General features: G+C 44.0%; 1 protein-coding gene across 1 annotated transcript in view; it reads left to right on the plus strand.

The window, feature by feature from the left end:
- LOC124136325 overlaps positions 1 to 12,128 on the plus strand; it is a 104,723-nt gene that overhangs the window by 32,131 nt on the left and 60,464 nt on the right. Inside the window, exons 6-20 of the mRNA XM_046502225.2 lie at positions 1,050 to 1,168; positions 1,626 to 1,844; positions 3,041 to 3,082; positions 3,319 to 3,405; positions 3,843 to 3,939; positions 4,301 to 4,372; positions 4,589 to 4,781; positions 4,992 to 5,135; positions 5,383 to 5,552; positions 5,764 to 5,880; positions 6,122 to 6,286; positions 6,636 to 6,808; positions 10,871 to 10,955; positions 11,327 to 11,437; positions 12,010 to 12,087. Coding sequence (XP_046358181.2) covers positions 1,050 to 1,168; positions 1,626 to 1,844; positions 3,041 to 3,082; positions 3,319 to 3,405; positions 3,843 to 3,939; positions 4,301 to 4,372; positions 4,589 to 4,781; positions 4,992 to 5,135; positions 5,383 to 5,552; positions 5,764 to 5,880; positions 6,122 to 6,286; positions 6,636 to 6,808; positions 10,871 to 10,955; positions 11,327 to 11,437; positions 12,010 to 12,087 — 1,872 coding nt within the window. The remainder of the gene's footprint in view (positions 1 to 1,049; positions 1,169 to 1,625; positions 1,845 to 3,040; positions 3,083 to 3,318; positions 3,406 to 3,842; positions 3,940 to 4,300; positions 4,373 to 4,588; positions 4,782 to 4,991; positions 5,136 to 5,382; positions 5,553 to 5,763; positions 5,881 to 6,121; positions 6,287 to 6,635; positions 6,809 to 10,870; positions 10,956 to 11,326; positions 11,438 to 12,009; positions 12,088 to 12,128) is intronic.

A 12,128-nucleotide genomic window follows, 5' to 3' on the forward strand; every position in this document is an offset into this window, starting at 1 on the left:
TTACTGCCCCAATAATATTTGATTAATATATATGATATAAACATTGAATTTGCTTTATCTGAATATACAACAGAAGGCCAAACTGTTATTATTGAATGGTTGGACTTTTTGCTAACCATTTAGCTTGGATTACCGTAGTAGAAATATAAAAAAATATGAGTAATGGGAAAAAATCAATGCTGGTTCTGTTGAAGGTCCAGGATTTTTTCTCCTAATAAGAAGTTGCATTGCCTAGAGACTACTTTTAAAGGTTTATTTTTTTTAAATTTTGCTTTGGCTCCGATCGGTCAAATCTGAATATATTTTTTATTCACATATTTTACATGTGACATAAAGTCTAAATGTTGATACAATATGATCAACCTGTATAGTATGTATCTATGTGGTATTTAAGAAATAAATGACTTGTGGTCGTTGTTTATTGTACAATCAAACACTGCAAGGAGAATAAAAGCAGGGTGCAGCTATGTTTTCCCCTCATGGTTTATTCTCCCTGCAGTGTTTTATTGAATGATAAACAATGACCATGATTCATTTATTTCTTACATGAGATATCAACATTTTGTACAGCCTCATTAAAATGTTAATAATATGTACAAACGTTTACAAAATATTTACCCGTATTTAAATTATGATGACTCCCTGAATACAAACCAATCTCAACAGTGTTGGTCAAGTCTATTTTTATCAGGGGGTTACGTTTCGTATTTCCCAGATATTCTCACAATTTTTACGTAGACTATCTGTACCTTTTCTTCCAATACATATCTCTCCCACATTCTCCCACGTTCGACCATTGTGTTCATCTGCGTTGGCCAGCTATGTCTATGGGGAACAAGTCACTTCCCTCACAAAAATAGTGGTGTCCAATTTACGACGTCATCACGTTGCGAGAGCATGTTCGAATCTTCAGAAATGATGTCATGACAGAACAATATTTTATCATGAAATAAACCATGCTTCATTCTTTATTATTCTTTGCGATTTATTGCGTAGCTATCTTATGTGCATATTGTATATGTCTCTATGTTGTATGTCCATACCTGCAGGTAATATATGACGGAGAGAAGCTGCGCCCTGTGATTGGTGGGTATCAGGCCAGTCCCGATGAAACAGACGGACAGTACGAGCTACAGTTCAACCTGGAGGGAGAGTACAAGTTTGCCTTGTGAGTCCAGCTGTAGATTCAAACATATTGTCGACAATCTCATTAAAATCCCATCTTTTACTTTGATACAATGTTTCTGTGTGAGAACCTGAGGTCACCTCATTTGCAGGTATTAGCCTATAATTTAATGAGATTGTGATGGAGAAGAATGTTTGTTGCAGGGATAGTTACACATTCTGTCCATGTGTAGGTGTCTTCCTATGCAGAGGTGAATTGGTATTTGGTATTATGAAAATATAAAGGTTCTAGTTCTGCGGACTTCCTGTTTATAACATGAGCAAATTTGAAATGTATGCCTGTAGAAAGTAGTGGAGTGTATGAGGACAAAGCTGATTGAGAAGTAATGTGATTTTGGAATTCCTGCAGTCAGCAAGGATCTTAGTTCATGTAAAGTGTTCTGTTTACTTTTAAGGCAGAAGGATTGCTAATGGAGCACATTTATGTGTCATTTATCCAGGAATGGAGTTCGCTGTACCCCTCTGGCTGTGCTCGTCCGACGGCGGATGGACCTTCAGGCAGTTGTCACAGATGAAGGGTTTTCCCCAGACATCATTGAAATCTTCCAGGGCCATACGGTGAAGTGGTCGTGGAAGCAGTGTGCCGTCCCCCACACCATCAAAGAAGTCATCCTCTGCATGGACAGAGGCTCCTTCAGGAAACAGCCCACAAATGCCAGGTTGGTCATGAGTGCTGAAACACACCTCACGGGTAGTTAGACCCATTAGACAAAGCACCTTCAGGAAACAGCCCACAAACGCCAGATTGGTCATGAGTGCTGAAACACACTCCAGGGGTAGGTAGACCCATTAGACAAAGCACCTTCAGGAAACAGCCCACAAACGCCAGGTTGGTCATGAGTGCTGAAACACACCTCACGGGTAGTTAGACCCATTAGACAAAGCACCTTCAGGAAACAGCCCACAAACGCCAGGTTGGTCATGAGTGCTGAAACACACCTCACGGGTAGTTAGACCCATTAGACAAAGCACCTTCAGGAAACAGCCCACAAACGCCAGATTGGTCATGAGTGCTGAAACACACTCCAGGGGTAGTTAGACCCATTAGACAAGGCTCCTACTAGAAACAGCCCACAAACGTCAGGTTGGTCATGAGTGCTGAAACACACCTCAGGGAAGACCCATTAGACAAGGCTCCTTCTGGAAACAGCCCACAAACGTCAGGTTGGTCATGAGTGCTGAAACACACCTCAGGGTAGACCCATTAGACAAGGCTTACTCTGGAAATGGCCCACAAATGCCAGGTTGGTCATGAGTGCTGAAACACACCTCAGGGTAGACCCATTAGACAAGGCTTACTCTGGAAGCAGCCCACAAACGTCAGGTTGGTCATGAGTGCTGAAACACACCTCAGGGTAGACCCATTAGACAAGGCTTACTCTGGAAATGGCCCACAAACGTCAGGTTGGTCATGAGTGCTGAAACACACCTCAGGGTAGACCCATTAGACAAGGCTTACTCTGGAAGCAGCCCACAAACGTCAGGTTGGTCATGAGTGCTGAAACACACCTCAGGGTAGACCCATTAGACAAGGCTTACTCTGGAAACTACCCACAAACGTCAGGTTGGTCATGAGTGCTGAAACACACCTCAGGGAAGACCCATTAGACCAGGAACCTTGTCATCAACCATGGAGCCATAGGCAGATACTAGACCTGGTCTTAGCTGTTTCTGGGTAGGTCAACCATGGCATCAATGTTGTGTTTGGATAGATCAGACATAGGGCTCTGTTTACTGGTGTTTAAGCTAGGTACAGGCAAAGAGTTCTGTAGGTCGGACTTGGATTCCTCAACTCCATTAGGTATAACAGCTGAAAATATTGTGTATAACCAGTAGGTTGTATTCTCTGTTTCAGTGTGGTGGCCACAGTGTCAGGAAGCTACAGACATACCTTCCAGTGAGTACACATTCATGGCACTAACTACCGACGGTGTCTTACAGGGTCACTATTGTATCAACAGATAACAGTCTTTGACAATATCTTGAATATATGGTCCTCTTCTGTTGTTTTAGTATCCTATTTGAAGGTGCACTTGATATGAATTTAGAACTCCGTTGGAACTCTGCATTTGTTGGAGTTCATAATTTAAACCCTACACGCTTGTTGTGATTGTGTTTGTCTGTCTGTTCCAGACGCCCAGGCCTGTACTACTTCCAGACAGAGAGCATAGAACTGGGGCGGACACACCTGTGTGTGGTGCAGGTCCGAGAGGCACCGAGGTAAGTGGGAGCAAGAGAGGCTACAAATTCAATTGCTGTGAACTTGACCTTGCTATTTAGCATGGAATATAGGAACAGTGTTTGAAGCAACACAAACATTCACAAAATTAATATGTATTCATGGTGAAAATTTATCTATTTGTTATAGTGCCTGGCAACATTGCTTTTGGAAAACTAGACGTCCCATGCTTTCCCGTGATACCAAATACATCTTGCTATACCTCTGGTTGACCTGTTTCCAATTTGGACACCAGAAACCACTGGTCTATTTGATGGTCATTTGTGTTAATCGCTAAATTTCCTCCTAATGTTGATCATGTTTGGGCTAGGACCAGTTAGCTGCCTCCTTCAGGCTTGTTTTCCCCATACAACCTAGCTGACACAGTGCTGTTAGGTCATGTGTCCATTGCTTGCCTACAATCACCCTATTGTTTCAGAGAGCACAAGATCGAGATCCTGGACCGCTCCTTCCAGCCCATGATCCTGCTGATAGAGGAGGGAGACAGGGTCTGGTTCTACTGGGACAAACACAAGGTAGCACAACAACTCTCTGAAATGCTTTCAAGTACACATACATGAAATGGTTTGAAAAGATTTTCTGGAAAGATATATGGTTTCTTGTTTATGTGCATCTGTGGGTTCCTAGCATAGTAATGGGATCCAAACATCTGGCTGACATAAGCTGATCCTCCAACTGCTGCCTGGTATTGCTGTGCCAGGCCTGTCCTGTGCTACCTTCCTTACAACAGCTCCAATATTGATGAGCACATTGTCAAAATCTCTCTCACCAGCTGGTTAAGTATTTTATGGCACTTCAGTAAATATTCTCCTCCTGCTGTGTCAGATATTGGACTGGGTTGATCTGTGTGTACATGTAATTGAATGTATTTCCCAGTGTAAGAAGCATCACAGTATCTACCAAGTGGAAGCGCCTTCCATTGACCTCGATGAAGATGAACCTTACATTGTGAGTAAAAATGTCCTCCTTTGTCTGATGTGCAGGCGTAGATGAACTTATATTGTTTTTGTCGCTTTTCAAAGAGATCAATCTTCTACATGCAAATTTGAAATTGACATTGAAAAGTTCTTTCCTAAACTTTGAGAATGAGTTGGTGAGTAAATTACATGAGACATGTTCGTATGGACAAAAGTTTGCATTGTCCACTGTATGTTTCTCAATCAGCCTATCAAGGACGGGTTCCGGTGGACCGTTCCCAGCAAACAAGGAATGTTGTCACACGAGTTCCACAAGACGGGGGTGTACTATTTCTCCGACCAGAACTTTGAGGAGGCAGCAGAGTACCTGGGCACCATCATCGTCAAGCCCCGGCCCAAGGAACATCACATAGAACTCAAGGAAAAGGGCTTTTCACCTGGTGAGCACTAATGCTGGTATTAACTTAAAGTATTTTATTTTCTGTGAAAATGTTCTTCATGTTGATGGAGGTCATTTTCTCGCATCTGATTTAGTACCAAGTCTTGTTATTTTCAAATTGAACTTTTTTGTTTCTTGTGGTCCTTGCTACTAACGATGCTGTGAGGAATCGGCTGTGCTGGATCATGTGCCTGTTACTGTGTGCTTCCAGATCTGCTGTTTGCCAACACTGGAGACAGGATATGGTGGACATGGGATGGAGAGGGAATCGTCAACGTGAACGAAACTCTTCTGGTGCTGGAGGAAGATAAGTGTCTTAACCCCATCGCTCGGCGCCCATCAGCGGAAACTGAAGGTAGACATGTCATAACTTGACTGTAACTGCTACATCACTGTGTTCTCAAACTTGCTGATCGTGCAAGAACATGATTTATGATATTTCAAGTAATATTCCTGTGATATTATTTAATTAGAATTACTTGAAGATAAAAAACTGGTTGAAACATCTAGTCTGTGTTGATTATTAGTTTAAGAATTTATTTAACAAATTTTACACCTTTCCTGTTATAATGTCCTATTTTACAACATCCAATGTATTACAGCCTACAGTGCAGAAATGTACATAGATCTGGATGAGGCGTCAATGAAGCTCCTGACACGTGTTGGTCATGCAACGTATCACTTCACAACAATTGGCGTGTACAACTTCCGCGTGGCGGACACCGGCGACAGTTTCACCACCTGCTCTGTTGTGGTCAATCCAGGCTCCCGGGTAAGCTCAAACAGTGATTCTGTGTAGGGACAAGATTCAGGAAGTATTTCTGTAGTTTTGAGGTGACAGTCAGCTTTGTAAAAAACTGTTAATGCTGACGTATGTACTGGAGGCACGATCAGTTGAAAACTAAAATGCTGATGCCCAATAAAAGCAGTCTTAGATTAGTGAATCAGTCAAGTAGGTCCCAGTGCCTGTTTTGCTGTTGTAGAACCACACAGTACATCTGACAGACAACGGGTTTGAGCCAAAGGTGATCACGATCCGGCCTAACGACCGAGTGTGGTGGGTGTGGCAGAGTGGCAAGAAACAGCATAACATTATACAGGTACGTCTGAGGTAGATCGATGCTCATGATATCAATCACTGGATTGTCTGGTCCAAACTTGATTATTTACATGCTGCCGTCATATGGTTTGAATTTTGCTGAGTGCAGCGTTAAACAACAAACAAACAAAAATAGACCCAGTATGACATACAGGTATGTCTCAAGTAGCTCATTTAGATATATACTGTTATACGAGTTCATATGCACACCTGAGATAACGAGTTTTCTCCCTCCCCAACAGGTATCCCACCAAGGCGTACCTATCACCAATGGTTTCTGTAGTGGTCAGACGCGAGACAGTCCGTCAGCGTTCACCCACCAGTTCATCATGCCAGGCGTCTTCTACTTCATCAGTAAAAACCTGCCTAAAGTGTTTGGGGCTGTCGTCGTGTCTACACAACCTCAGGTGAGTTGTATTGTACTGATGGAAAAAGCATTCGTAAGGGCAATTGTGATTCTGACTCATTGCTGTATCTGGTTGTCTCAATGAGAAGAATTTTATTTGAAAAAGTAATATGTCACTTTATCACAGAACAATGAAATATTGACAAAAAGTGAATAGGAAATTTTATGGAAAGATAACTATTGTACCAATATTTACCTATAAATTAATCATCATTCTTCTTGTAATACAAAGTCATAGTATTACTTTCACCAATGGCTTTTGAATACAAATATATAAGTCAGTTCCAGTCCAAACATTTACCCTGTAAAACAGTGCTTTATGTTATTGGTTGGCTTTTCTTTGTTTGCAGGTCCATGAAATCAGCGTCACTTCGTCTGAAATCAAGCCTGACCCAGTTGTGATCCAGGTGAACGACATTGTGGCGTGGACGTTCCGCAACCCGCGGACGTTTGACGTGGCGCTGGTGGAGACGGTAGACCAAGTGCTGGATGCCCATTTCTCAGAGAAGGTGCTGACTCCCAGGTACGTGGCTGGAGATTGGCTCAGGGATGCTGTCTTCTGTTTGTGCTGTAGAGACTAGGGGAACTAGGTGGGTCACGGAGAGTATGAGCAGGGATAACCTCTAACCCTGGACATGACCTTGCTCAGTTTGCGTTCCATTACATGCACTTGATTCATGCATGTCTGCTGGCACTGAACTTTTCCTAGTTGCATTCACTAGTGGTGGAGGTATTTATCAGATATTTTTGCCTGACAACAATTGTATTACCCGACAGTTATGCACTGAAGTTGCAGTGTTGTGTGTTTCCTGCAGTCTTGATACAGATGAAACCGTACTTTTTACAGTCCTGCGTTGAGGCAGAGAAATATGAGTTTGTCCAGTTTACTTGTGCCAATTCCTGACTGGCTTTACATTATAAAAATCATCTCAGGGAATTGTTATTGTGTGGCCTCTAGACATGGGGAACTTACTGTAACCATGCCATTGTGATTTCAACAGTGCCGTTGTCCTTTTTAATCAAAGAATTTCAAACCTGGAAATAGTTCATGATTTAACGACTTGCCAGTAAAAACTGATGCTTGATTGAAAGAGATGGTTTTTTCCAAGTCATATCTCAGTCGTAAAACCTGTAACCGTCGTTCAGAATACCCGTGTTACATTTTTAGAGGTTGCATAATTAGAAAACACATTGTGACTGTCACTTACCTCATGTGGTAAGTGATCCTCTCATTTGTCGGATGAAAGGTCATTCTGACGTGACCTGTAATGGGATGTCCTCAGGTCTTTGTTTTTACAGCAGCTAGAACTAAGATCTGATTTTAATGAGATTAGTGACAGTGGTAGCCAGTAATGTCCGGCCGTCAGCAGTGTCTGGCTGTCTGCAGTGTCCGGCCGTCAGCAGTGTCTGCACTGTCCGGCCGTCTGCAGTGTCCGGCCGTCTGCAGTGTCCGGCCGTCTGCAGTGTCCGGCCGTCTGCAGTGTCCAGCCGTCTGCAGTGTCCGGCCGTCTGCAGTGTCTGGCCGTCTGCAGTGTCCGGCCGTCTGCAGTGTCCGGCCGTCTGCAGTGTCTGGCCGTCTGTAGTGTCTGGCCGTCTGCAGTGTCTGGCCGTCTGCAGTGTCTGGCCGTCTGTAGTGTCCGGCCTTCTGCAGTGTCCGACTGTCTGCAGTGTCCGGCCGTCTGCAGTGTCCGCCCGTCAGCAGTGTCTGGCCGTCTGCAGTGTCCGGCCGTCTGCAGTGTCTGGCTGTCTGCAGTGTCCGGCTGTCTGTAGTGTCCGGCCGTCTGTAGTGTCTGGCCGTCTGTAGTGTCCGGCTGTCTGCAGTGTACGGCTGTCTGTAGTGTCTGGCCTTCTGCAGTGTCCGGCTGTCTGTAGTGTCCGGCCGTCTGTAGTGTCTGGCCTTCTGCAGTGTCCGGCCGTCTGTAGTGTCCGGCTGTCTGCAGTGTCCGGCTGTCTGCAGTGTCCGGCTGTCTGCAGTGTCTGGCTGTCTGTAGTGTCTGGCCGTCTGTAGTGTCTGGCCGTCTGCGGTGTCTGGCTGTCTGCGGTGTCCGGCCGTCTGCAGTGTCTGGCTGTCTGCAGTGTCTGGCCGTCTGCAGTGTCCAGCCGTCTGCAGTGTCCGGCCGTCTGCAGTGTCCGGCCGTCTGCAGTGTCCGGCCGTCTGCAGTGTCTGGCTGTCTGCAGTGTCCGGCTGTCTGCAGTGTCTGGCCGTCTGCAGTGTCTGGCCGTCTGCAGTGTCTGGCTGTCTGCAGTGTCTGGCCGTCTGCAGTGTCTGGCCGTCTGCAGTGTCTGGCTGTCTGCAGTGTCCGGCTGTCTGTAGTGTCTGGCCGTCTGTAGTGTCCGGCCGTCTGTAGTGTCTGGCTGTCTGCAGTGTCTGGCTGTCTGTAGTGTCTGGCTGTCAGCAGTGTCTGGCTGTCTGCAGTGTCCGGCCGTCTGTAGTGTCTGGCTGTCTGCAGTGTCTGGCTGTCTGTAGTGTCTGGCTGTCTGCAGTGTCTGGCTGTCTGTAGTGTCTGGCTGTCAGCAGTGTCTGGCTGTCTGTAGTGTCCGGCCGTCTGTAGTGTCTGGCTGTCTGCAGTGTCTGGCTGTCTGTAGTGTCTGGCTGTCTGCAGTGTCTGGCTGTCTGTAGTGTCTGGCTGTCTGCAGTGTCTGGCTGTCAGCAGTGTCTGGCTGTCTGCAGTGTCCGGCTGTCTGTAGTGTCCGGCCGTCTGTAGTGTCTGGCCTTCTGCAGTGTCCGGCTGTCTGCAGTATCCGGCCTTCTGCAGTGGGTGGGATTGTTTAGACCAGATGGACTCCTCATTATTTCTTTAGCCAAATAACAAGGAGCAGTCAACCTTACAGTGTTTGAGTTGACACATGTGAATCAGTTTTTGGAAAATATTGCGAAAATAATAATTAGTACCCAGGCAACATAAGGCATGTTACATTGACTACGTTGTAGTTAGTTATTGTCATCTAATCAATAAACTTCAAGTGTACTAGGTAAGAAGGACATTTTAATTGGTATTCGGCTCCTACAATTGCTGAGCTCGATATCGGTATCGATTGTGAGGACTTTCTTATCTAAGCATTCAGAAAACATCTTTCATTTGGAAGAATGTTTAGGGCAGTGATGCAGTGTCTGTGACAAGGAACTAAATGTTGTGCTTGACTTGTTTATTTCCTACGATGATCCCTTGAGACTGTAGACTTGCTCCACTGAACTTCATCAGACAGGTGCAGGTAGTGACTACATGGCAGACTTGGCTTGTCACTGATGTCACTCACATACCATGTAGATGTACAGGGTCACTCACAGCAGGGAGTTGATAGTTATAGGAGACAGGTGGTAGTGACTACATGGCAGACTTGGCTTGTCACTGATGTCACTCACATACCATATAGGTGTACAGGGTCACTCACAGCAGGGAGTTGATAGGAGTTATAGGAATTAAAGCTTTATGGTAAAAGTCTTATTTAAAGGGTACTCTAGCTTGTTAACTGTAGCAGAAAACCTCAAGGTCATTTCTCAATCTTGTCGATGAAGTCACACGTTAAACTGACTGATACAATGTCTTTGTAACTTTCTTGTTATATTCTGAATAGCCCAGAAGATATGGGGAAGCTGTCCTTGAATGGGCCTATCGCTGTCCTGCATTTCATCTTTTACATCCAGGCTATGTCATTTTAAGGATATCATATTAATTATGTATTGTTAGGAACTGTTCTGGTCCACATTCAATATAAAATTTATTAAATGCATTTCTTGTAATGGATATGTTTTTCTTTCCACTGGTGGAAACTATATTCTTATATATGTTGTTGTTTTTGTTTATTTGTATGTAATAGGCAGCTTTCACACATTGTTTACTTGGTTACGTAATACAGTAACTAAATATTGATTTAAAATCAATAAACAAGATAGTGCAACAAGGCAATCAATATGTCTACGAAGAAAGAGTGTCAATGTTAGTGACCCAATCACTGAGAGATGTGACATCCAGTCAACCGGAGAAGAGTCTTGACAGCAGTTACCTGGGAAACATCTTGACAACAAGCTGCCTAGTTAGATACACTCTGTGAGTTACAGGGAAGGACTGGAATAATGAGGATGTGTTGTGTGGGTTGTCAGTCCTACAGCTGCTTCCGCTGGTCACCATGTATGTTAGGCATGGGAACTAAGCTGGCAGCAGCGTAGTAGTGCTGGGTGTTAAGTTTCTATGTAACCTGTGGACATTTCACTGTGCTGAGGGAACATGTTATGATTTCATGTGATTTTATGACTGTCTCTGTAGCATGTAAGTTGTTAATGATTTGTAATACATTCCATATGAATTGTCTCCCTTTAATTTTCAAACATTTGTAATTGTATGGCCATATTTGGTTCTGCATATGCATCTGGCACATGGGTTGAGTACTACCGACCTTCGCATTGAGTGTTTCAGTGCATTATGAAATAATAAATGTGGCATGGATATGACTTGAGATGGATTTTGTCCTCTTTTGTGACTAAAGTTGAATGTTGATCCTGATCAGCCTTGTGACATTCCATCACCGGCCTTTGTCAGAGAGTCAGTCTCCATCTTGTGTACTGATGTGATCTGTGCTGTTTCAGACGCTGTATTCCCCGTGCGCTGACAACCACAGGGATAAAACACTACCACAGCAAGTCCTTCCAGAAACAGAAGAGCAAGCAGAATGTAAGCACAATACCCAACGCCTGGTCACAAATACTCAAGGAATTATTCTTGTAATGTTTTGTTTTAAGGCATGGACCCTAGCTGAAGCCGAACCAAGTTTGTTTCTTCATCCCTACGTGTTGTAAACTAAGCCATTATAGTTGTGAAGACAGGATGGTTAATCTTATGAAAAAATGTTGTTTGTGGTTTTCTAAATGTTGGCCAACTCTGAAAATCTTGTCAGGCTAAGCTAAGCAAGACTTGTGTATTCATCTGGCTGTGGAGGCTAGTTGATCGGTGTAAGTTTTCTTCTGTTCCACTCAGGGATGTTTTATCACTGGTTAATCACTATGGCATCACTGTTGAAGTTTCTTTGACAACTTTTGTTGCAGTTTATGGCAGAAACCAAACTGAGCAGTGTGATAGCTGACGAGAGATACGACAACGAAGTGATCCGTGTTGATAACCAAGGCTTCCATCCAGCTCAACTCTTCCTGCAAAAGGTATAGCTGGATAGCTGGCCATGTATACATTCTGTATACTTCTTCTAGGAAGTCAGGACCATTGTTGTGCGGGCATCAGGAAATTGCATACCCAGTGGATGATTATAAAAGCTAAGACTTATCACATTTCAGGAATTAGAGTTATGTCCAGTAAGATTCAATTGACTAGAAGAGCTACTTGTCATTTTCTTGAACACTTGCTTTTTACGTGATGACACTCTCTAAGTCAGCAGACTAAGGGTTAAGGAATGCTCCATTGACTGGCCTGTATCAGGAATTAGAGTTATGTCCAGTAAGATTCAATTGGCTAGAAGAGCTACTTGTCATTTTCTTGAACACTTGCTTTTTACGTGATGACACTCTTTGAGTAATCAGTCTTAGGGTTAAGGAATGCTCCATTGACTGTCCTGTATCTATACTGCATTCCTTCATCTTCGTACTGTCTGTAATATGTTTTATGTAACGAGCAATGTGATGAGAAGGCTGATCCGGTGGGTGATCTAGTTCAGTGAGTATTTCCAGTCATGCAGTGTTCTACAGGATAAACTGTCTGACTGTGCTTGTCTGTACAGGGCCAGAGTGTGTTGTGGACGTGGAAGGGCAGCGACATCCCTCACAACATCATCCATGTCAACTCCCCCAACAGTGACGTAAGCTTTCCTTCTCTCACTATCACAATGTATCTACAATG

The sequence above is a fragment of the Haliotis rufescens genome, unplaced genomic scaffold, assembly GCF_023055435.1.
Source record: "Haliotis rufescens isolate VD_foot unplaced genomic scaffold, xgHalRufe1.0.p SCAF_22, whole genome shotgun sequence".
In the NCBI taxonomy this organism is placed as follows: Eukaryota; Metazoa; Mollusca; class Gastropoda; order Lepetellida; family Haliotidae; genus Haliotis; species Haliotis rufescens.